The sequence below is a fragment of the Tamandua tetradactyla genome, chromosome X, assembly GCF_023851605.1.
Source record: "Tamandua tetradactyla isolate mTamTet1 chromosome X, mTamTet1.pri, whole genome shotgun sequence".
Lineage (NCBI taxonomy): Eukaryota > Metazoa > Chordata > Mammalia > Pilosa > Myrmecophagidae > Tamandua > Tamandua tetradactyla.
This window is the reverse complement of record NC_135353.1, coordinates 66,564,686-66,591,834: the sequence shown is the minus strand read 5'-3', so window position 1 is coordinate 66,591,834 and position 27,149 is coordinate 66,564,686. Positions and strand designations below refer to the sequence as shown.

Sequence of the window (27,149 nt, the reverse complement as noted above, 5' to 3'; positions counted from 1 at the left end):
GATAAGAATCAAAAGTAACTACCTCAATTTGATAAAGGGGATAGATGAAAAACCGATAGCCAGCATTGTACTCAATGAAGAGAGACTGAAAGCCTTCCCCCTAAGATCAGGCACAAGACAAGGATGCCCACTGTCACCACTATTATTCAACATTGTGTTAGAAGTTCTAGCTAGAGCAATTAGGCAGGACAAAGAAATAAAAGGCATCTGAATTGGAAAGGAAGAAGTAAAACAAACATCATTTGTAGCTGATATGATACTATACTTGGAAGATGCTGAGAAATCTATGGCGAAGTTACTTGAGCTAAAAACAAATTCAGCAAGGCGGCAGGATATAAAATTAATGTGCAAAAATCAGTAACATTTCCATATACCAGCAATGACCTAGCTGAGGAGTCAGTTAAGGAAAAAATCTCATTCAAAATAGCAACTAAAAGAATCAAATACTTAGGAATGAACTTAACTAGGGACATAAAGTACTTGTATATGGAAAACTACATAACATTGCTAAAAGAAATCAGAAGAGATCTAAATAAGTGGAAAGACATTCCCTGCTCATGGATAAGAAGGCTAAATATAGTTAAGATGTCAATTTTCCCCAAATTGATCTACAGATTCAACACAGTACCAATCAAAATTCTAACAACCTACTTTGAAGGTTTGGAAAAGCTAATTACCAAATTCATCTGGAAAGCAAAGAGACCCTGAATAGCTAAAAGCATTCTAAAAAAGAAGAATGAAGTTGGAGGATTAACAGTCCCTGACTTTAAAACCAATTATAAAGCCACAGTGGTCAAAACAGCATGGTACTGGCACAAAGACAGAAGCATTGACCAATGGAATTGAATTGAGAGTGCAGAAATGGGCCACCAAATCTGTGGTCAACTGATTTTTGACAAGGCCCCCAAGTCCTCTGAACTGGGACAAAACAGTTTTTTCAATAATTGGGCATGGAAGATCTGGATATCAATAGCCAAGAGAATGAAAGATGACCCCATCTTACATCCACACAAACAGTAACTCAAAGTAGGTCAAACATCTAAATACAAGAACCAGCACCATAAAGCTTCTAGAAGAAAATGTAGGGAAACATCTTCAAGACTTAGTAATAGGGAGTATTGTCCTAAACTTTATATCCAAAGTACGAGCAACAAAAGAAAAAATAGATAAATGGGAACTCCTCAAAATCAAATGCTTCTGCACCTCCTAAGACTTTCTCAAAAAGGTGAAGAGGCAACCAATTCAATGGAAGAAAATATTTGGAAATCACATATCATACAAACGTTTGCTATCTTGTATATACACAAATAAATCATACTACTCAACAGCAAAAGAACAAATAACTCAATTATAAAATGGGGTAAAGATATGAACAGGCAGTTTTCTGAAGAGCAAATACAGATGACTCAAAAGCACATGAAGAGATGCTCATTTTCACTGGCTATAAGGAAAATGCAGATCAAGATGACAATGAGATACCACCTCACACCTATAAGAATGGCTGCTATTAAATGATCAGGAATCTGTAAATGTTGGAGAGGATGTGAAGCAACTGGGACACTTATTCACTGCTGGTGGGAATGCACAATTGTTCAGCCACTATGGGAAGACTGTTTGGCGGTTCCTTAGGAAACTAAATATCAAGCTTCCCTATGACCCAACAATACTACTACTTGGTATATACCCAGAAGAACTGAAAGCAATGACACAAACAGGCATTTTCACAATGATGTTCATAGCAGCATTATTCACAATTGCCAAAAGATGGAAACAACAAATGCCCATCAAAAGACGAGTGGATCAACAAAACGTGGTATATACATATGACGGAATATTATGCAACAGTAAGACATAATGACATCCTGAAGCACATAGCAAGATGGATGAGCCTTGAGGACATAATGCTGAATGAAATTAGCCAAACACAGAAGGAAAGATATTGTATGATTCCACTTTTATGACTAGCATAAAGGTATAATCAGAGACTTATAGAATACAGGGGACTTAGAGATTCATAGAAGATAGAGATGGGGGAACTGTTAGCTAATGATGTTGAACTTCAATGTGAGGGAGTAGATAGGACCTAAGGTGATACTCTAGTGGGTCTAGAAGTAATATTACCATGCTGAAGATGAACAAGCTTGAAAGGGGTTGTATAGACCTACATGTCCCACTGACTCACATTAGAAATATGAATGAGTTCTTGTAAGAATTACTTTAAAGATATGATTCTTGTATAAAGAGTACTTAAGTCTTTAAACACTCTTTATACAAGATATAAAGGGGGATAGCTGTTATTGCATGCTCTGTGCTAAGTTCAAAAGGAAACCATAGCAACAGCAGAGGTAAATAATGGGATGAGGGACAAGAGTTAAGAGGAGGCTTAGATTTCCTATTTGGAAAGGGTGTGTTTATTGGTTTTCTGTCTCTTGGGAACAATGAACTTATCTAAAATTGAGAATGTTGATGGACTGTGGACTCTAGGCCCTCTACATGATGCCCAATGAATGTAGGTGGCTGAAGGATGCACTGATGGAGAAGTAGAATGGTGAACGATGGTGTACACTTATGAAAAAAGGCTGTGCTGCTGCAAAAAGGGACATTGGTGTGAGGCATGCAACGATGTGAATGAACATGTGGGATATTTGGTGAGACAAAAGAAGCCAGAAACAAAAAAACACAACAACAATGGTATGGTTACTTTTAGAAAATGCTTATAAGAAAAAGGAGGCCTAGATTTTAAGCTTTTAGAGCAGACACATTAAGTCCAGAGTGGTGATTATTACTTCTGGATTTTGGGAGGCTGTTTTAGATATATAGCCTGATATTTTAAGATAAGAATGAATCTGAATAGGTTGGGGTTGAAGTAATTCAGAACATAGGGGTAAGGAAGACAGTGTCTATATTTTAGAACCACACATACGCTTTGAGATCAATGGAAGATTTATGTGATTTGGAACTGAAATTTTCTGAAGTGCATAATCTAATTCAACCTATCTGTATAGCTCATTTGAACAACTGAAACAGAGAGAGCCCAGAATGAGAAAGAGTTCCTTTAATCCTGTATAGATCACCGTAATGCCTGAAAACATCCTAGCGTATATTAAGCACATAATCAAAAAGTATTGGCAAACTCCTCTGAGGGAGGGAAGAAAGAATATGGAACTATTAAACCTTACTGTAAGGGAATCCCCTGATACTGTGTCAAACTTAATGGACACTCAAATCAATAGACAATGCCCTCAGTTATGAGGCTTACTCTTGTGAAGCTTATGTAGGCAGCAGAGAAGCTTAGACTACCTACAGGCATGCCTAAGAGTCACTGCTGGTGGACCTCTGCTGTTGCTAAAATGTGGCCTCAGTCTCTCTTAGCCCAACTCTGCAAGTGAAATCATTGCCCTTCCCCTTATGTGGGACATGACATCCAGGGGTGAAAGTGGCATCCAGTGCCTCTCCCTGGCTATGTGGGAGATGAGTCCCAGGCATAAATCCAGACCTGGCACCATGGGATCAGCAATTACATCCTGACCAAAAGGGGGAAAGAAAATGTAATTAATAAAGAATCAGTGGCAGGGAGAGTTCAAATAGAGTTGAGAGGCTACTCTGGATGTTATTCTTACGCAAATTTCAGGTAGACCTTGCTACCTATCATAACCTGCCAACCCCCAACCAGGACCATTCCAGCCAATCCTAAAGAACACCTAGGGCAATTTATAAGATTCCAAAACAGTTCCAGGTACTAGAGTAACTTTCCAGAAATCTACAACCTCCAGATGAATCCCTGATCCAGATAAGTCCTGAAACCTAACCCAGCTTCTCCAGAACATCAGATAGTTCCATCTCCCTACCCCATATTACTGACAGACCCTTCCTATATCAAAAATTTAGAATTACCACAGGCCAAGCAACCCCAATGAGAGGTATGGAAAGATGAAAGGTAATGGTGGAATTATTCATAGAAGATATGACTTAACACATGAATATGAATGCTGAATCATTAGATTGTTATCTCTTTTAGTCTCTAGTATTTTAGAGCAGCTAGAAGTAAAAACCTAAAATTGTGAAATTGTAATCCATGTCACAGTCTGAAATATGCTCTATGACTAATTGTGGTGCTGTGCTTGGAAATTTGTAGCTTTTTTGTATATATGTTATTGTTCACAAAAAAGTAGGAAAAAAAGTCGATTGTGGTGATGAAAAAGTATTTAAACCCTCTAGCCTCCTATATTCTGAAGCAGCTAGAAGGAAAAATATGGGAGTATCATATGGTAACCCACAAAAAACTCTGGGATCTATCCTGTAATCACTTGTTGAAGAGTGCTTTGGAAACTATTGCTTTTTTATTTCTTTGCTTTGTACATATATTATACTGTACAATAAAGAAAGTTTAAAAAAAAACAGACCAGAGGGTGTGTGGTTGGTTCAATAGTAGAATGCTCACCTTTCATGCGGGAGACCCAGGTTTGATTCCCAAACCATGGACCAAACAGACAAACAAGCAAATAAAAAACATACTAGAGGCACACAACAGCAGATTTGAAGAGACAGAAAGAAAAATAAGCAATGTAGAGGACAGGATAACTGATTTCAAACACTCAAAACAGAAAATGGCAAAAAAGATGGAAAAATTTGAATTGGATCTCAAGGAAATGATAGACAAAACAGAGCACACAAATAAAAGAATCATTGGTGTCCCAGAAGGAGAAGAGAAGAGTAAAGGACTAGGAAGAGTAGTTGAGGATATAGTGGGGGAAAACATCCCAACCCTTATGTAGGACATAAATATACAAGACAAAGAAGTCCAACGAACTCCAAACAGAATAAATCCAAACAGGCCTTCCCCAAGACACATACTAATCAATCTGTCAAATGTTGAAGAGAAGCAGAAAATCCTGAAAGTAGCAAGAGAAAAACAATCTACTATATACAAGGGAAATCAAATAAGACTGAGTTCAGACTACTCAGCTAGCACCATGGAGGCAAGAAGGCAGTGGTATGATATATTCAAGATTCTGAAAGAGAAAGACTTCCAACCAAGAATTCTGTACCCCATTAAATTGTCCTTCAAAACTGAGGGGGAAATTAAAGTTTTCACAGACAAAGAAATCCTAAAAGAATTTGTCAAAAAGAGACTAGCTCTATAAGAAATACTAAAAGGAGTTCTGCTGGCTGAAAACAAAAGACAGGAGAGGGAGGTCTGGAGGAGGGCACAGAATCAAAGAGTACCACTAAGGGTAATTTAAAGAATACAAAGAGAAAGAAGGAAGTGAATAAATAGATCTTACAAATAAAATAAAAATACAAGACGGTGAATTCAAGAAACACTTTTCAGTAATAACTTTGAATGTTACTGGACTAAACTTACCAATTAAAATATACAGGTTGGCAGAATGAATTAAGAAATATAATCCAGCTATATGCTGCTTACAAGAGACTCATTTTAGACACAAGGATGCAAATAGATTGAAAGTGAAAGGATGGAAAAAGATTTTCCACACAAGTTGTAACCAAAAGAAAGCAATAGCAGCTATGTTAATATCGGACAAAATAGGCTTTAAATGTAAAGACATCATAAGAAACAAAGAAGGAGAGTATATATTAATTAAAGAAACAATTCACCAAGAATATATAACAGTCATAAATGTATAGGCTCCCAATCAAGGAACTCAAAAGTACATGAAACAGACATTGGCAAAACTGAAAGGAGTGACAGATGTTTCAACAGTAATGGTAGGAGACTTCAATACACCACTCTCCTCTACAGATAGAACAACCAGACAGAAGATCAACAACAAAACAGAGTTCAACAACTTGACAAGTGAATTAGACCTAACAGACTAATTTTGGGGGTCATTGCATCCCAAAACACAAGAATATAAATTCTTCTCTAGTGCTCATGGAACATTCTCCAGGATAACTGATATGCTGGGGCACAAGTTAGGTCTTTATAAATTTAAAAGCATTGAAATTATTCAAAGCACTTTCTCTGATCATGATGGAATGAAGGTGGATCTCAATACCCACCAAACAGTGAGAACCTTCACAAATATATGGAGATTAAATAACACAGTCTTAAATAACGAGCAGGTCAAAGAAGAAATTGTTAGAGAAATCAGTAGCTATCTGGAGATGAATGAAAATGAGCATACAACTTGCCAGAACTTATAGGATGAGCCAAAGGCTGTGCGGAGAGGGAAGTTTATTGCCCAAAATGCTTATATTAAAAAACAAGAATACATAGATGATAGGACTTAACAAATGAGTATGAATGCTGAATGATTAAATTGATATCTCTTTTAGCTTCCATTATTTTAGAGCAGCAAGAACTAAAAACCTAAAATTGTGAAATTGTAACCCATGTCAAAGTCTGAAATATGTTCTACAACTAATTGCAGTGCTGTGCTTTGAAATTTATAGCTTTTTCGCATATATGTTATTGTTCACCAAAAAAAGAAGGAAAAAAAAGTCGGCTGTAATGATAAAAAAAAGTATTTAAGCCCTCGAGCCTACTATATTCTGGAGCAGCTTGAAGGAAAACTATGAAAGTATCAGATGGTAGCCCATGACAAACTCTGGAATGTATCCTGTAACCACTTTTTGAAGAATGCTTTGAAAACTATTGGTTTTTTATTTCTTTGCTTTGTATATACGAGATACTAAAGAATAAAAAAATTTAAAAAAACAAAACAAAACAAAAAAGAGCAAAAATCGAGGACTTAACTACTCACCTGGAAGGACTTGAGAAAGAACCGCAAGCTAACCCCAATGCAAATAGAAGAAGAGAAATAACAAGGATTAAAGCAGAAATAAATTAATGGGAGAACAAAAGAACAATAGAAAGAATTAATAAAACCAAAAGTTGGTTCTTTGAGAAAATCAAGCTATAAATGTTGGACAGGATGTGGAGAAATTGGGACACTTATTCACTGCTGGTGGGAATCTATAATGGTGCAGCCACTATGGAAGAATGTCTGGCGGTTCTGTAGGAAACTAAATATCAAGTTGCCATATGGCCAAGCAATAGCACTGATTCCACAAGTCATGAGGCAAGCAATGATGTGAATGAACATGTGGGACATTTGGTGAGGCAAAATAAGCCAGACACAAAAGAACAACAATGGTATGGTCTCCTTTACAAAATGCTTACAAGAAAACAGGGGCCTAGATTGTAAACTTTTATAGCAGTGATAATTATTATGTCTGGGTTTCGAGATGCTGTTTATATAAATACTGATATTTAGAGATAAGAATGAAGTCAATCAAGTTGGGGTTAAATTAATCAGAACACAGGGGTAAGTAAGACAATGTCTGTATTTTAGAACCATGCATACTCTTTGAGACCAAATTTTCTGTAGCACATAATCTAACTCAACCTATCTGTATAGCTCATTTGAACAATTGAAACACAGGGAGCCCAGAACAAGAAAGAGGTCCTTTGATTCTGTGTAGCTTAATGTAATGCCTGGATACATCTTAGCCTATATTAAGCAGATAATCAAGAGTATTGGCAAAGTCTCTTGAGGGATGGGAGAAAAAACATGGAACTATTAAACTTTATCATGAGGAAATTCCCTGATACTGCGTCAAGCTATAGGGACACCCAAATCAACAGGCCATGTCCTTCATCTTGAGGCTTACTCTTGTGAAGCTTATGTAGGTAGTGGAGAAGCTTAGCCTACCTATAGGCATGCCTAAGAGTTGCTTCTGAAGGACCTGTTTTGTTGCTCAGATGTGGCCTCTATCTAAGCCTAATTCTGCAAGTGAAATCATTGCCTTCCCTCCTACATGGGACATGACATCCATGAAAGTCTTCCTGGCAGCTTGGGAGATATCTCCCAGGATGAGTCTGGTCCTGGCACCCTGAGATCAACAATTCCATCCTGACCAAAAGGGGGGAAAGTGTAACAAATAAGGTATCAGTGGCTGAGAGAGTTCAAATAGAGTGGAGAGCTACTCTGGAGGTTGCTCTTATGCAAGCTTCAGTTAGACATTGCTACCTATCATAACTTGCCAAACCCCAAGCAGGACCATTCCAGCCAATCCTAAAAAATACCTAGGGCAATATATAAGATTCCACAAGGGTTTCATGCGCTATTATAACTTTCCAGAAATATGTAAACTCCAAATGTGTTCCTGGACCAGGTAAGTCCTCAAACCTAGAGGGCCCAGCCTCTCAAGAATATCAGATAGTTCCATCACCCTACCCCATATTAGTGACAGACCCTTCCAACATGAAAACATTAGAATGGCCATGGCTCAAACATCCCTAAACAGAGGGGTAGAAAGATCAAAGGGGATGGTGGAATTATACAGAGAAGATAGGATTTAATGAATGAATATGATTGCTAAATTATTAAATTGGTATCTCTTTTAGTCTCCATATCTTAGAGCAGCTAGAACTAAAAACCTTAAATTGTGGAGTTGTACCCATGTCAAACTCTGAAATATGTTCTACAACTAATTGTGGTGCTATGCTTTGAAATTTATGGCTTTTTTTTGTATATATGTTATTTTTCACACAAAAAGAAAGAAAAACAGTCTATTGTAGTGATAAAAAATATTTAAACCTTCTAGCCTCCTGTATTCTGAAGCAGCTAGAAAGAAAAATTTGAGAGGATCATATGGTAGCCCATGACAACCCTGGGATCTGTCCTGTAACTTCTTGTTGAAGAGTTCTTTGAAAACTATTGCTTTTTTATTTCTTTGCTTTGTATATATGTTGTACTATGCAATAAAAAAGTGAAAAAAAAGAGAAACCGTTCACATAAAAGAAAAAAAAGCTGAAAGAGTGATCAGACTTTGTCTAGAGACAACCTCTGTGCAACATCAAAAGGAGAAATTATTATTTCATGCAAAATTTATGTTTTGAGGCACACACTATCTAATTTAATTGGTGTGTCAGTTTACTTGAACACTGTAGTTACATGGAATCCTGAATAGAGTGTGAGATCTTGTTGATTTGTTCAGGTTAGTGTGATGCTCCAATATATCCCAGAGTAATTTGGGTAGAGAATAGAAAAATATTTGCAAAGTCCCCTTAGGAGACTGCGGAAGAAGTAGAAAATGTTAATCTTCCCCGTCTATGGAATTTCTGATATTTTTGCAAGCAGTTGGGACAACAAATTCAATAGACTGAGCCCTCAATCTTGGGGCTTGCCCCATGAAGATTATTCCTGTAAAGGACAGACTAAGCCTACTGATAATTATGCCTGAGTAGCCGTGGGAGGGCCTTTCCAACTGGGAAGGTGAACTCACTGCTCCCCCCCCACATGGGACATGACTCCCAGAAGCGTAACTCTCCATGGTAGTGTGGGGCCTGACTTCTGGCATCATCGGAATGGAAGAGTGAAATGAGACAAAATAAACTTTCAGTGGCTGAGAGATTTCAAACAGATTCGAAAGGTTATTCTGGAAGTTATTGTTATGTATTATACATATATCCCTTTTTAGTTTATTGGAGTGGCTAGAGGGCAAGTAACTGAAACTGTAGAGCTGTGTTCCTGTAACCTTGATTCTTGAAGAAGACTGCATAACCATATAGCATTTACAAAGTGATTGTGTGATTATGAAAACTTTGTGTCTGATGCTCCTTTTATGCAGGGTATGGACAAATGAGAAAAAAAGTATGGATAAAATAAATAAATAATAGTGGGAGATAAAGGGTAAAAATTGGGTAAGTTGAATACTTGGGGTCAATGAGAGGGAGGTTTAATGTGTATGGGATATATATAAGTCCATTTTTTTTCTTTTTCTGGAGTGATGCAAATGTTCTAAAAATGGTCAGGGTGAAGAATACAGGACTATGTGATGATAGTGTGAGCCATTGATTATACAATATGATTGAACTTTCATGTATGTGCATTCTCAGTAAAAATATTAAAAAAAAAAAGACATCCCAGCATGTTTGCCAGTTTTTAAAGTTAATATTCATAGAAAACTGGGTTTAATAAGAACTAATAGTTCCATATAAAATTATGCTCATGGGATTAACTTTTTAAAATACATATATATATATATATATATATATATATATATATATATATATATATATTCTATAAATAATGGAAATTTTAGGTTACTTCAACAACTTTTCCAGTGCTGTCCTGCTAAAACCTGCTGTGTTCTTTAATATTCTTCAGGAAAAAAAAGTACATGTACTTATGCACATTTTCTCTTTGGAGAGGCTGGCTCTGAACCAGTAGAGCAAAGGACAAAGTACACTCGTAAAGCACAGTTAACTCCCTGACTAAATGTATGAAGGGAGAACCGAATTTGGCAATGCTGGAAGGATGTATATTTCGAAACAAAGGCTTCTTTTGGAAGGTTGTGTCAAATTAGTTGGCCATGGATTGAACACAAATAACAGGCAATGCACTTATATAAAACCCAGCAGCTGTCTCTCATATTTGGTAATGAACTGCTTTTTGTATATGACGATGACAATACTAACCAACTGGAAGTATGATTTGTGCTGTGAGTAGTGTCTCCAGGAGAAAGGCTGGATTATTTTGATCTTCCACACTATAGGGTTCAGCCCCTCTTGGATCTCTTGCACATATTTGTGCAAACAAGGTATAGTCTGTCAGCAAGTAACAGAGCTTAGCCAACTGGCACAGAAAGGTTTCAAATCCATTTAGTCCTGCATTCAAACACACTGAGCTAATCATTCACACATCACTGAAAATCGAAATATGTATAGTCACTGAAAGAGACACAAATAATGATTCTGTCTTTTATTCAGTTCTGGCTATAGGTGGCCTAATGCATAACAATTTCATTTCATGTAATGTGACTGGATCATTTTGAAATGGACCAGATTTCCTATATCTTGGCATTTGGCTCATTTTTTCCCATTATTGAAGCCACTCATTAAGTATAGTGCTTATTCCAGCCTGCTAGTGGGTGAGATTTTTAGTATTTAAAAAGAACCTGCTAATACTTACAATCCTTTTGTTGTTTTTTTACATTTAAGACAACAAAGAGTATGATGCCTATCTCTCTTACACAAAAGTGGACCAAGATACTTTAGACTGTGAAAATCCTGAAGAAGAGCAGTTTGCTCTTGAAATACTGCCAGATGTTCTGGAAAAGCACTATGGATATAAACTCTTCATCCCAGAAAGGGACCTGATTCCAAGTGGAAGTAAGTACTTTCACATTTCACATTTTAAAATGCTTGGTTTCTTTTAGGAAGTTATATTGAGAGTTCATATGTTAGAACCAAGTATTTATACAGCTGCTTCTCACAGAAGATTTTATTAAATTCAAATTTCTTCCCAATGCCTGTGCTCTGATTTTCTAGCGTGTGATTTTTTTTATAAGGCACTCTAACTTGTATTTTAGTTATAGCTTTAAAATTGCACTTGTGCCTTAATGGTACTTTTTATTATTTTGCCTTGTTCTTAGAAAAGAAAAATTATAACTTTCAAAAAATATTCTGTATAAGAAAGAGCTTTCTCAATGTGTTTCAGCTCCAAAAGATGGTATTCTATCATTGTGCATCTGCTTATACCTACAATAATTATCACTAATAACAATGAATTATGCCTTTCAACCTTGTTGCACATTATGCCTTGTTACTCATTCGCTCTCAGATTTATGGGGAAAATCTACTTTAAAAGTCATATGACGGGGTGCGAGGGTAGTTCAGTGGTAGAATTCTTGCTTTCCATGTGGGAGGCCTGGCCTCTTCTCCCCAAAAAACAAACAAAACAACCAACCAACCAACAAACAAAACAACAAGTGGTGCTGCAATAACGGGTTACTCACATGGAAAAAGAATGAAATGTGACCCTACCATACAGCATACAAAAAAAAATTATATGAGGCCATTGGGTACAGCACATTCACTGTGTATTAAAATTATTTTCCATAAGTGCTGGATACTGTGGGCTACTTTAAAATTATGCTACATGCTGGAAGCTACATTTTGGAATTAAGAAGAAATTCCATTTAAATCAAATATATATTTTGTTTCTATTAATGTTCAGAGCCCTGTACAGAGTAATGCAGCAGAATAAAGCATAAGGTTAGTAGAGAGCCTAGGATATTGTCTCTGTCTTCAGAGATCTCAAATGCCATTGAAGGAAAACAAATATGTTTTAATCAATTTTTATATGTGTCTGTTACTATCTTTGAGATGGGTAAATTGAGTTGATAACCACAAATCGGAACATAGTAACTTAGACCCAGATGATGATAACAGAATTACAAAGGCTTATCTTTTCTGTACTTAACAGTATACAAAATAATTTTACATTCATTATCTCATTTCATCTTTACAATAACCCTATGCTGGGAGAAGGCAGGTACTATTATCCTTATTTTACAAATGAGGAAATAAACCCTCAAAGAAGTAAAAAATCAGACAGCTGACAAATGGTAGAGCTGAGATTAGAACCTAGATCTTTTTGACTCTGGTTCTTCATTCTGCAAGATCAAGTTGATTTTCAGTAATATTTATTCAGATTATCAGGTGTCCACTGTGGTCACTAAATTGCCAAGAGATAAATTGAAGCTGAATTTGGTTGTTAATCTATTTTTTCAGGGTGCATGTGTTTCAATGCCTATTTGTATGCACATGTGAGTATGTGCACTTAACACATGCACTGAATGGAACAAAGAGCATATTTACTGGCCCATTATTTTCCTATCTCAAAAATGTAAAAACTTCCCATATTCTTATGGTTCTCTGCTCTTTCCTTTCTGTAATTCCCCCACTTTTCATTTCTTGATGTACCACTTCCATTTTGATTGATACCTGAGGAGCATCCTGATATTGCACTGTCATTTTTTTATTCTTCTGTATCTCTCTCCCAAATCCAATGCCCCTTGCATCTTTTCCATTCCCACTTTTACCATCCTAGTATAGGCCCTAATTCCCTCACTCCTGCAAGGCAGATTATCTTTCCATTTCCCGTGTCATTCTTTCCAGCCATCTAGCCCCACTGAATCATGTATCTCTTTGATTATGTCACTTCCTTCATCAACAACCTTTAATTGTTCACCATTTCCTATAGGATAAAATCCATAACCCATAGCTAAACACTTCTATAGTCTGGAACCACCCCGGATTTATCTCCCTAACCTTGTCTTCCTCTTACCTTTCTCCTACTGGTACCTCCATTCCAGCCAACCATTTTGACCTACTGTGCCTTTGATTGTGTATCCCTACTGTAATACTATTGATCACATTAGTCTTACTTGCCTTTACAAATCCCATGCTACTTCTTTATATCACTGCTTCTATGAAAAGTCCATAATAATTTCTCCAATCAGAGAGTTTATAGTACTTAGACTATTAATCTCTTGTTTAACTATAAATTTTATAGTCTTGTGATATTTCTGTATTCTTGTATAACTTTTGTAGCTTTCCATCTATTACATCTTGCTTATTCAGCAATATTATGAGCTCCATGAAGACAGGGACTGTATCACATTTATCTTCATATCCCAGTCATCATCTAGCAGATGTCGTGACTTCATGGAGTGTTCCATAGATGTGTGCTTATTTCTGTTAGCATTATTTTCAAAAAAAAATAATGAGAATGAAATAAATAAGTGTTTACATTTTTACATGGCAGTATCTGAAAGAAAATTTTCCTAAACAAGATAAATATGAAAACTAAGAAAGAGTTTTCTACTGAAAGAATAAAATGTGGTTAATTTATAGAAATGTTCTCAATATGTAAAACTAGCCAATAAGTATATTGCTTTTATTTGTTCACATATTAGAAAGAATACCTACAGAGGCTAAACGAAAGAACGAAGAATTTCCTTTACTTAATGTTTGGCCTAATACATTAGTTTGCTGTATAGTTTTTAATATTTTTTGTGTAAATCTTTAAGCATAGACTGTGTGGGGGATGGAGTAAGAACAAAATAACTAGAGAAATGCAAAGTTGTGTTCTTTTAGAGCTCCCGGAGAGTCTGTTTTGATAATGTCACAGGTCAATTGAGTAAATTCACCGTATCAATCTAACCCAATGGGTATTAAAATATTCTTAATCTCATTGAGTCAACTGGTTGTTTGGCTAAATTGATTGGTTGTTTGGACATATCATGGACAGTTTGAAAGTTCTCTTTGAACATAGAATATGAGGCCTATACAAGCTTCATTTCCTAGCTCAAAATTATAAGATTTTAGCATTGAGGACTGTCACACACTTCATAAGAGGGGATAGGAGAGTTTACCCTGGCATCTAAAAGAACTCAGCATAAAAACACCCATGATGCTGCCATCTCAATAGACAGAGGTGTTATAGTCCATGGAAGATCATTTTTACTTTTTTGAGATTGTACAACCGTAGGACTGAGGCAGGGACTTAGACCCTGGGTATTTAATGGTGCACAGGAAGATTCTTTTTACAAAATAAGCCATCTACCAACTATGCAGTTTTAAGATTCAACCACCAGAGGGTGTTTGATTTTAATCCTTCCTTCCTGAACGAGGAAATTCATGTCTCTGAATTCCGATTTGTGAGTGTAGACTTTAGGGGTTCTTAAAAGGCCTTTTGACAATTTCTCTTTTCCATCAACATTTCAGAGCTAGCTGAGCAGTTGCCATATCATGATTAACGAATATTTCCTTGGCATTTTTAGCATGCATTCAGGAAGTTGATGAAGTATATGAATAATATACTTGATTTACACATGAATGACAGAGTAGAAAATGTTGGACTTGGTGTTTGTGTGTTATTAAAGAAGCTTCTGTGGTCTGTATTCGAAGCCATTGGTACAGATTTAGCAGTTTATGCTATATAAATATAGACACATTCCTGTGGGAAAGAAATCCTAGTTACAATATTATAAGCTGTTTTTGTCCCTCACATATCATTTAAAACTTATTGACTGAAGATTATTTCTTCCTATAAAAAAACTAGCAAAGGCCTTAGAGGAGTATAAAAGCAGACCTCATAAGATCTTTATTAATCTGCAACAATAATTTTCTATGAATCAAATTAATGAAATCTATGACATAAACCCATTCATATTTACTGTCTTTGCTTTTGATATGTCTTCACTTTCTTTTAAGCCACTCTCATCATATTCCAATTTAACCCCATCAACATTGAAACCTTTCAAATGCATACAGTTTTCAAAAGTACATGAATCGGTCTCTCTCTCTCTCTCTCTCTCTCTCTCTCTGTCATAATCAAGAGTTCTCAGAAAGCTTGGATATGAAGATATCACTTTGCAAAGTGAGCTAGATGTAAGTATCTGTACCTTTCTCACATACCCTCCTAGGGAAGTATTGCCATTTGGCCATCATGAACAAGCAGAGATGGGGACATTTGATGCAGATATTTTTCCTAAATGCTGAAATTAAAAGTCTTCAGATCGGGACATTATTTTCCTGGCAATGACCTACCTTTCCATATTTGAGCCTGTGGTCAAGATATTCCTTGTATTTTCACAGGTTGGGTGCCTGAATGCAGCAAGAATTTATACTTTCCAGGAAGAGTTTTCTCTGTCTTTTCCCAGGCTAGAAACATCTGTCCCTGAGCAATACAAAAGCAACTTTCTTGCCAAAAGGCAACTGAATATCAGAAGTGACAGACAACCAAAAGAAAACCACATAGATAACTTCCTACTCAAACCGCTTAGAGACACAAGCTTGAGAAGTAGAGATTTCTTCACCACTGCAGCTGCTGGGTTTTGTTGTGTAAAGTACTCCACACAGAGCACATTGTGTGCATGGGGCCTAGTGGATCCTTGAGGAATGAACAGATGTGCTCAGAAGCAGACATGTGACCAATAGAACCCAGCTGTGAAATTGAGATCCTGAGATTGGGGACATTTTTGGATGAGTACCACCTATGCTTTTGGGTCATCTTATCTCAGTGTTTCCGCAGAGATTAAGAAACAAAAAAATGTATAAAAGATTATTGAATTGGGCTGAGGGCTACTAGTCAGATGGAGAAAATAGCATTCTAAGAATAAAAGTAGAAATAGCCCAACTCTGTATCCTTTGTTTGCTTATAAGAAAAATCAAGCAGGATGCTTAGGTACATATGCAATATTTATTAACAATTATGAATTGAGCCAGTTCTGACTGAAGTTTTAAATAAAACTATTGATGTCTAAGTGAAATTTAAAGACAAAAAAAAAAAACTTCTAAGGCGTTTACTCAATTTTCCCTTCTATTAGTAGGAAGAGTATTAGGTACTCTGTGTAAGTTCCACCACATGACTGCACCAGAGAAAGATACGAATGAACGAAGAATTTTGTCATGCAAGTGGTTGAGTAGCCATGTCTATTGAAATTGAATTTATGAGTTTGGCTTTTGGTATCAAATTGTCTTTCTTTGTTTTCATGTCCAATTTTCTGTGCATTTCTCTCACTCAATTATCCTAGCACTCCTTCAGTAATTTAATGGGAAAAATTATAATGCCTGATTACATTCTTGCATTTGCAAGTCATTCCTCAAAAAACTGGCTTTCGGTTATTAATGCTTAGCACTAGCCATGTGATTGTGCTGATAATGAAATAGCAAAAGACTGGAGAATACATCTGTTGTCAGATGGTCCCTAGTCACTTCTTAAGTGAGGCATGCAAAAAACATTTTTGTACATAGATGTGCAGGGTATGCAAGTATTCATTGCCAATAGTGCCTCTAATAGTCAGGCAGGTTGGACACCATTCAAGTAAGTTGTCCCTGGGGAGTAATAAAATCCCTTTCCAGGCAATCCGTTGTCAGTGACTGAAAAAGTGTGAGGCAAGGGTGACATGCATAACTGAAAATTTAACACATTGTGTGCAATTTACTTCTTATATGGTATAAAATTAGAAATGCCCATCATTATTTTCATGTTAGAGTCAAGAGAGAGGGAAGTAGACTTCAATATGCCCAGAAATGTCATTGAAGTCAATGAAATAAGGTTTCTTATGAAAATTTGAGGTAGAGTTAGAATCCATTCTTTAGAATTTCAGTCAGGTGATCTACTCTTTGGGTGACATAAAAAACAGAGCCTTTAAAAAAATACTGAAAGACCAGGATAAAATTAATTGTCGTAGGTGCTGAAGGCGCTAAAGAAAAAAACTATGTAACTAGGAATTAGTCTTGTCCCATATTCAGTGATGTTACACTGATTGGAATTAGTTATACTTTTAAGTTTTTAGGTCATGAGATAAAGGGAGAAAAGAGAAAGGATATTTTGCAGATTCTTTGATGGTTACTATATTTACTTTTAATATTCCACAAATGTGCCCCATTATCCACCTCTATTTTAGGTGAAGAGGTGAGGAAGAGAAGGAAGATGAGAGAGAACAAAAATATATGGGTAGGGTGAAAGCAACTGGGCTGGGAGCAACTAACAAATTATTTTTCCTGTTTTCTCTACACAAACCCATAGGAAGGGTTCCATTTCAATCACTGTCAGAAAGTTAAGGTTTGATTGTAAGTCTTGATATATTAATCCACAGCTTTATAAATATCGTTGCTGAAAGCTATCAACACCAAAAAAAAATCAATAGAGTATTATTTGTTTTAATGTATCCTGTCTAATCCTAATGATTTGCCTATTTAAGGAAAGGCTACTATACATAAGCATATCAAACTGCCATTTGAACACGGCAAAGTAATTAAGCCTTTGTCTACAGGTTAAGTACTTGGCTTTTAACTTTAAAAAAAAATATTCTAATTGCCCCCAATAGTGAACTTGACATAAGTGTAAGTGGCAACACAAAAATAATTTGTAAGTAACTAATTCATTAGTTTGAGAAATCAGATGGTTATTAGGCAGTAACAAGTCCACATGAAAATTCATGAATATAAAGTTTATTTTTTCTTTTCCTCCCTAGTCCTTCTGCCTACATCTACAGCAGATATAAAGCCTAATTCAGGGAACATATGAATTATGATAGTACTGAGTTCATTTGGGAAAGCATACACATCCTATTAGAAGTAATTTATTGGGACCACCATTTTTCTTGCTTTTATTTTATCTCTTCATTTCCTCCTTCAATTTGCTGTTTTTGCTTTGTTTATAAGTGTCAGAGACCTACTAATTTATTTTCAAGTCATTTCTTCTAGATTGAATCTTGCTTTTCCTCTAAATACACTAGAATTTTAGTTTGTAGAACTTCCCCAAAAAGAATTTTATTTTTTTTGGCTGCCAAATGGCGGGGTCACATTTCATTATTTTTCCATGTGAATATCCCATTATTGCAGCACCATTTGTTAAATTTCTTGTTTGTTTGTTTTTGTTTATTTGTTTTGCTTGTTCGTTTTATTTTTGGGGAAATGCATAGACCAGGAATCAAACCGCGATCTCCCATGAGAATTTTACCACTGAACTACCCTTGCATCCCCAAAGAGGAAGTTTGGTTTTTTGTTTTATTTTTAGTTTTTTTTTTGAGGAGTGCCGGGTTCGGGAATCGAACCTGCATCTCCCACATGGTGGGTGAGGATAGTACCAGTGAGCTACCCTTGCACTGCCCAAAAGAGACTGTAAAATGGAATTTACTTGCTTTCTAGTGAGGTTTAGGTAGTTGCTTTCTTTCTTTTTTTTGCAAATATTGATGCTACAAGCATGCTTTTTCTTCTTTTCTCTAATAGGTATATATCCTAAGGAGAGTCTACTGACAATGAAGTTTTTTCTAGAATATTTTCCTAACTTTCTGTCAACTTCCAGCATAGACAAAAGGTTCTTTGCAGTTGCACATATAATGTGGAAAATTAATTTGTACCAAATTAAGTAGCTCTTCCAAAACTACCTTCAAGGGGATTTTTCCGTATCTAATTGTGAAAATCACAAATAGGTTAAATGTAGCTGGCTTTGTTTCATGTCTAATAATTTCATGTGGTTTCTTGGCCTTGTCTAGAGGAACAGAAGAGTATCAAGACACACTCCCCTATGGTATTTTCTAAAAATATTATAAGTTACTTCAAATCACAATTTGTAAATATATGATCTAATCCGTTTTTACTTTATGAAATATTTTACATTTACGTGTGGAAAACATCTTTTGAAGTTATTCCTGCTACTAAATTGTTAGATTTTCCTGAATAAGTTAGAGCAAGATTTAGTGAGTATCCATATGTGCTGTGGATTTAGAGAATTTTTTGAAAAACATTTCCTCATTTTCTTTTCATGGTAACAAGCTTTTAAAATGGTTTCTAAAGGCTTCTAAAATGTCTCCCACAAAACCACAGCCCAACCAAGGGCTGGTATATGGGTTCGTATTGGCTTTAACTTGATACCTGTTTGTGCTTGGTTTATTTTGGAACTTTACCAAATCTAAATACTCTGATTGGTCTCTAATTCAGGGGCCAGGAAATCTTCTCTGTAGACATCCAGATGGTAAACATTTTATGCTTTGTGGAACACATACAGTCTTTCATGTTGCTATTGCATCTGCAGCTTCTTTTTTTTCTTCTTCTTCTTCAAACTTTTAAAACACATTGGTTTGTATGTGTATAGTTTATATACATGTAAAAATAGGACATGGCCCTAATGGCTCAGACTCCAATTCTCACTCATTGGATAGAGACCTGTAACCCTGGCATGAGGGGGAAATTATTTGGGGTACTTGTTTTCAAGCCGATAACTACCTGGCTAAAGATTAGAAAGCAAAAAGTATTACTTACGTCTGTTTGGCCTCTTCCTAATTTTATTGGGTTCCTATTTTTTTTCCCAAAGAAAAATAGAAAGAAAGAAAGGACTTAAGAAAGGAGGGAGGGAGCAGAAGGAGATTTAAAAAAATGGAAGGAGAGGAGGAGGAAAGGCAAAAAGAACAAATGAGAATGAAAGCAAAAAGAGAGATAAAAGAAAAAGATTAAGAAAAGAGAAAAAAGAAAGGGACATAAAAGACAGGCAGACAAGGGAAATGGGGGAAGAAAAAAAGAGAGAAAAAATATATATAGAGAGAAAAACAGATCAAGAGCCAGAGTATGGAAGCTAGGGCACAGTCTCTCTTTTTACTTAGAGCCAGAGTACTCTTAGAGGCACCTCCCCAACAGCTTTCAAACATTGAGGCTGCTGCCCAGCCACTGATCACCATCCCAAAATGTGAAATGTGGGCTTCACATCTGAAAACTTCCACTTGGTTTTTCACCAAATGAAATGGAACACAAGATTTGAGGCCCAAGCAAATGGTTCATGTTTTCTTTGGGACACATGGGCTGTATCTACCAAGGCAAAATTTTGGTGTACTGACTGTCTGACTCCAGTGCGTATGATTAATGTATATGTAGGGCAAACCAGGGTAATTCAGACCTTTTTTCTTCCACAGCAGATTTTTAGCTGGAATTATCTGGATGGCTGCCTCAACTCTCCACTAGCCTTTGCCAAGACAAGCACAGCCAGTGTTGTATGCAGGAGACAGGGACCACTCCCTCTCTCCAAGGTGTCCTTCAACACCCACACCATGTGTAGCTGAACTGAGTGGGATCTGTCCTGACAGGCATTCCTTTTGGGGGCGAATGTAAATTCTATCTAATGAGTCCCTAATAAGTCCCATTCTGCTTAACTGTGAAATGGCAAAATATAGTAGAAGGATGAAGGGGAAAGAACCATACTAATGGGGAAAAATTTGTTACCCTATTCCCTTCCCCATTCCAGAAAGAGGATTCCAAAACCAAAGCAGATAATCAAATTAGTGTGTATGTGTATAGTATCTTTGTTTTTGTTTTTGTTTTTTCGCGTGGACAGGCACTGGGAATTGAACTATAGTTTCTTTACAGACTGTGAACACTTGGGTTGTAATTTTTCCTCAAGTAGATAGAGATATATATAAATACAGTTTGGTTTTTAAAAGCATACTTAACAAAGTAAATGTAGATAATACCCCAACATGCAGAAATAGTGTTATATATTTAGGTATACTTCATATGACAAAAGTGCTCCTGACAAGGTTTGTACAGATCATTTTTTAATTAAATTAAGAAATGCAATTTTTACAAACACTATTCAAAGTAACAGCTTGGTAAACTATTTCATAAAGAATTTTCCTATGAAATTAGCAATTAACTCATAATTTACCTAGTTAAACTGTGTTTTCAGGGACCCACGATTCTGGGTTTGGGTTTTTTGGTTTGTTTTTAAAGAAAGGGTAAATAATAATGGGAAAGATGCATGATAGTTTATTTTACTGTATCTTACAGATCCAACTTCTAATGATGAAGCTTCCCACATAACTTCTTTCTTTTTGGGAGCAGAAAGAAAGGAAGAAAATGAAGAGTCAGAGCTGTTGATACATTGGGATAATATTTTTCCACCCTATTGAAACTTTCTATTCTTCCATTCTGTTTTACCAGTTTCTAAGTGAATAACTAAAGAGTGATAACTTCTCCCAATGCCACTAATGTAGTGCCCTCTCTTCCTCTCTCTCTCTTTCTCTTTCCCTCTCTCTCTCTTCCCACTTCTCTTTACAGATATCAATGCTGATTTTTTCCCCTGAGTACCTAATTTCTAAAGTAAAACACTTAAAATTTTTAAGAGGTTGCCTACCCACTTAGAAATTATCCCCTTCAGATACAATCATTGTAATTATTGTATGAGGAATGTATTAAGTAAAAATCAAAACAGCAGTAACAACAAATTGTTAAATAGCAATTCTATGTGTATTTCTTAAAAAGTTTTTTGCTTGTTTATCTGTAGGATGTGTAGAAAGTGTGCTCATTTTCACTTGTGAAGGTTTTCATGCTGCCAATTGGTGGAAATAAAACCCTGGAAAAGACAAAGCGTCTGTAAAATGAGTTTAAGCTCTTTTCAAATGGCTTGTATTGGGCTGTTCGGTGGTCCCTGTACTATGTACTGGATGTGATTCCTTAAAAGCAGTCTGTAACCTTGGCAGGTTTGCAATGAAAAATGTTACTATGCTTCTGTAAGCACCGCTTCTGCTAGAGGGCGCTGTACATTAGACAAGGCCTTGCGCTTTATTTAGTAAAGCTCTCTCTGTGTTGCAGCACCTGTATCCAACTCTCCATTTGTTAACATGTGTGTTTCTCTTTTTGGCCGATTAGAAGCATGACTGCGAAAGGATTATTCCATGGGATAAATAAATTTAGAGTCAGTCTGAGTGTTTTTCTATCACGAAAAGGCCATAATAAATTCAACTCACTTTCAGAATTGTTCCACCAGTGGGACAAAGTCTTATTTCCCAGTTAACAGGCTCCCCTCCTTCACTGTTCCTTCCACACCATCCTCCCACAACTCCAACTCCATCACCCTCAAACAAAAAACACCTTGTTTAATTTAAACTCGTGGGCACACACATCACTTCCCTAGCTCCAGGTTTGAAGGACATAATGGAGGGCCTAAGTTGCAAATACTCATAGGTTTTCTGAGAAACAAATTAAAATTCTACAAGACATTTTCCAGCATCTCTATATCACAATTATCTTTCAAGTACCTGGTGCATTCAGATCCTGTATTTGTTTAGTAGTTGAAAACTTGGAGCTGAGAGGGGCAAATTAACCTGTAAATATATTAACTTTGCATTGATTAAAATCCTCTATTTTTCTTTTCATCAATCCACTGATTGCTCATTCACTTAAAATAAGTCAAGGCATGGAAGCCTGCCTTGAATTAAAATATTAAACAAAAATCACTGAAATATACTTAAACTCTGAAAAAGTCAGAGTTTATGTTAGCCAATAGAATATTGTTAAGCAAGTCTGAAGGGAAATAAAGTAATTATAAGCAGATGTTTTTAAAGAATATATTTTTAAGGAAATGGGCTTTCTGAATGTGTAATACAAGGAAAGAAAATGTGATGTGCCTTAGTGAAACACTGAATATTTACTTATACTAGAGAGCAAACCTAATGCTTTAAAGGCTGGAAATGTCTTTGTTTTACTCTTTCTTTCTTTCTGTGATTTATAGCATACATTGAAGATCTCACAAGATGTGTTGAGCAAAGCAGAAGACTTATTATCGTGCTAACTCCAGACTATATTCTCAGACGGGGATGGAGTGTTTTCGAATTGCAAAGCAGACTCCATAACATGCTAGTCAGTGGAGAAATCAAAGTGATTTTGATTGAGTGTGCAGAATTAAAAGCGAAGGTGAATTGCCAGGAAGTGGAATCACTAAAGCGCAGCATCAAACTTCTGTCCCTGATCAAATGGAAGGGACCCAAAAGCAGCAAATTAAATTCTAAATTTTGGAAGCACTTAATATATGAAATGCCCATCAAGAAAAATGATATGCTATCTCGGTGCCATGTTCTGGATTCTGCAGAACAAGGACTCTTTGGAGAACTTCAGCCTATACCCTCAATTGCCATGACCAGTACCTCAGCAACTCTGGTGTCACCTCAAGCTGATCTGTCTGATTTCCACCATTCAGACTCAATGCAAATGAGACACTGTTGCAGAGGTTATAAACATGAGATGCCAACCACGACCTTGCCAGTACCTTCCTTAGGCAACCAGCACACTTATTGTAACTTGCCTCTAACACTACTCAGTGGACAGCTACCCCTTAATAACACACTGAAGGATACCCAAGAATTTCACAGGAACAGTTCCTTACTACCATTAGCATCCAAAGAGCTTAGCATCACCAGTGATATTTGGTAGTGAAAACTCTGAATTATTCTGCACAGCTATGTGAGCATGCAGAATTTCTGCTATACCAAGCATAAACTGCTTCTATGAGAGTCTGAAAAAGTGTTTGAAGAAAAAGGTGCAGAAGTTGCTTTTATACTTAAATATTTTTGTTTAAATTTCTAGAATAGTGGGGGCAGGGGACCAGCTTTTGTAGTAGGGTACCTTGTTCCAAAAGAGTTTTGATTTCTTCCTGAAAATGAAAAAAAATCTATTATTTTAGAATAGGTTTTAATGTACCACATGGACTGGAAAGCTTGATTAGGTGAGCTGTCTTTCATATTTATGAATATTTCAGTATTTACATAGTATTTAAAATAAGGAAAACTGAAAGAATATAATTGAATTTGAAAATTCTGAACTACGTTTAAGGGGAAAAGAGAACTTATTTAGAGTAACTGAAAAATTAGGAATTATCCAGAAAGCAATGTTGAGGTTCCCCAATTGGAAGACTGTAGAGGAAGATCAGGTGAGATAGTATGTGACCGAAATGTTTAGAACATCTTCAACATAATGGAAAACTTCTGTAAACAAAATAATCGTATCATAACAGGTTTTAGTTTAATTAAGGAAGCACATCTTCTGTAGGCAAACTGGTAGGCAGATAAACTGCATTTCTTAAGTAAATGAAGAGACAGACTAGTGACTCTTTTAAGATAATTTTAAACAACTCATATGGTGTTCTAGGTAATTTCAAAAGTTTTACAACTATGAAAACACCTTTTAAGGTTCACATTTCATTGTTTTGTAACAAATTCACATTTTGTGTTTTTTTCCCCAAATAATCTCTTAACCTGCTCTAAGCTCTGAATGGATATATGAGCATCTTCCTACTTTTGTTCAGCATTGTTGGAATTTGAATTTAAATACATAATGACTGCAAACATCAGCAATAGAAAATAATTAATAGAACAACATTCACCAATGAAGTGCTAAATGCTTCATGTTTACTAGTGGTAGAGTAGCAATTGCAGTGATTCTCATATGAAATGTAGTTGTGAACAGACTATTCTGTACATATACAGTATCTGCTTGGCTATGTGTGCAAGTCTCCTATAGAAGTACCTCTATTCCTGGTGCTCCTCACTCCCTCTAGTAAATGTGATTGTATCATATTAGTAAATCCCTGTAAATTATCTAACATATTGCATATTTGCTGTAAGGAATGTGCCCCTATTCTAATACACATTGTTCATTACTATTTTATGTTCTTTCTAGTGAATCAAATTTGGAGAGCAATTAATCTGCTCTTCACCTACATGCCTGTGGGGATCAGTAGTTAATCAAAATTACTTCTGGAATTTTGCAAGTGGTTCTTAAATAATATTTTGGGACAAATATAAATAAGGACACATGTACACAGTGTGTAAAAATTAAGATTTTGTCCTGCCCTTCTCATTGTGAAACTCAGATATTTAAGAGTACATTAGACAATGTGTTATTTCTTTCAACCACTTTTCATTATTGTTTCTCTGTGACCAACACTTTTGGTCAACATACTTGATTATCTGTTGCTTTTCTGTATCCAACCTTTCACAAAATGCATTTTATAACAACAACATGTAAAAACTAGTAGTAGTACATATTCTTTTCAGAGCAGGACAATTAGTTGCTCCTTTAAAAAGTCCTGTTCAGTATATGTAGGTGTTTCATAGATGTATTTTTCCCATGAGAAAGGTGATTTTGCTGCTGTAAAAGCTATAGGTATTTCAAAGTGGAAATTTATCAATTCTGAACTGTTTTCCTAGTGTTATAAAATTATATTTTCTCTGGTTGTTCTTTAATGCTATGTGTAATTACTAAGTTAATAACTTGCATGAAGTCAGTGGTAAATGTTTAAGTGACAATTGTGATTTTTACTATTTTGTTTCTCACAGAAATCTATATTAATTCAAATAGAATGTTTAGTGGTATTTTTAAACTAATAGTTCTGTATTCTGCATGCCAGCTCTGAAAATATAACATGGGTCTCTCTGCTTCCTTTATGATGATTAAACATGGGTAGCAATTTGAGTTGGCTGGCCACAGTGTGTCCTTTCACTACTAGTGGGTTCTCAGAAACAGAGCATTCGCACTTGTGCCAGGGAACTTGACAAGAAACCTTTTCCACCATTATCAGGAAACAACATGTACACTATCTATTACCAATGTATTTCTAGATGGCACATTAAAATTTGATTTTCATCTGATATTTTGAAAAGATATAGGCCATAAGGGCATAACATATATTTAATCTAAAACATGATATATTCTTCCACTTGATCACACTATGGGAAAAATTACTTATCTTTTATGGAAATGGATTTTGGAAATCTAGAAAAGTGCTAGTATAAATGTCTCCAAACATACATAGCAAATATATTTAGTTCATCCATCAAGACTATACATACTATATAAAGTTGAGGTCATTTTAAGGTGAAATATTCTGAAAATATCAGAAATGATGAGGCAAATGACAAAACAGTATTAGCAATAGATACACAGGAAATGAAAACTGCATTAAAAACAAACAATACCCAGGGAGATGTACAACGTGTACATAGGTTCAATTTAACAAAGTATGAAATCTGGTGGGTTTAGGCTCCAATATAAGGAAACTCTAGGAGGTGACTGGAAGTTCTTAAAAAGAAGTAAGACAATATCTCTTCTTGCACCCTCTAAGCCTTACTTGAATGAGAGCCAACTCTGTTCTGCTTTCAAGCACTCTCATACAAAAAAATGGGTACAGGGCGGTGCAACCGTAGCTCAGTGGCAAGAATTCTCGCCTGCCGAGCCGGAGACCCAGGTTCGATTTCCGGAGCCTGCCCATGAAAAACAAAACAAAAACAAATGGATACAAAGATACTTGGGGGCTTCTGTTAAGGTTTGAACCCAAGGTAGCATAATGTGAGAGGTTGATATTTTGTTTGAAGAATGATGATTAACATTGTGGGTCTTAAAAGTAGGAAGCAGAGTGCAATGGGGGGGGGGAAGAGTTCAGTTACTAAGGAGAAATTATAGAGGAACTCAAGAAGCCTTGGAAATGAGTAGTGCCGTAAGTATTACTTCTGTAGCAAGCAGGAAAATAGCAGGTATCAGAAGGAAGGAAATTCTGGTAAGAAAGGCAGAGACTGCTTGACACACTAGGTATTTGAAGGGTTTATAAGAGTATGGAACCAGTAGTTTAAAGCACTTACTGCTATGTGGCAGTATTTTTTGTTTAAATAAGTTTCTTGTTTTGCAAAATGTTTTTAGAAAATTAAGTAATTACCAAGGGAAATGTCTTGACAATTGCACATTTAAAACTTTAAACTCTTTGATTCATTTCCCAAGGTGAGGTATTAAATTGATAAAACTAGGGCCAAGTTAAGACAGAAAATATTTCCATAGTGACCAGTTAAGACTGAATACTCATTATCGTTGTTGCTTTTTTCTGGGAGAGAATTTAATGCTAAAAATGGTCTGGCTCCAGGTGGTGCAATGTTGGCTCAGTGGCAGAATTCTCACCTGCCATGCCAGAGACCTGCATTCAATTCCTGGAGCCCGCCCATGCCAAAGGAAAATAAAACAAAAGGTCTGGCTCCAATGTTTCTATTACTCATGCATTTTTGTTCTT

General features: G+C 36.0%; 1 protein-coding gene across 1 annotated transcript in view; it reads left to right on the top strand.

The window, feature by feature from the left end:
* IL1RAPL2 (interleukin 1 receptor accessory protein like 2) overlaps positions 1 to 23,547 on the top strand; it is a 645,369-nt gene extending 621,822 nt beyond the window's left edge. Inside the window, exons 9-10 of the mRNA XM_077146975.1 lie at positions 10,973 to 11,143; positions 22,830 to 23,547. Coding sequence (XP_077003090.1) covers positions 10,973 to 11,143; positions 22,830 to 23,527 — 869 coding nt within the window. The 3' untranslated portion in view covers positions 23,528 to 23,547. The remainder of the gene's footprint in view (positions 1 to 10,972; positions 11,144 to 22,829) is intronic.
* Positions 23,548 to 27,149: the final 3,602 nt, after the last annotated feature.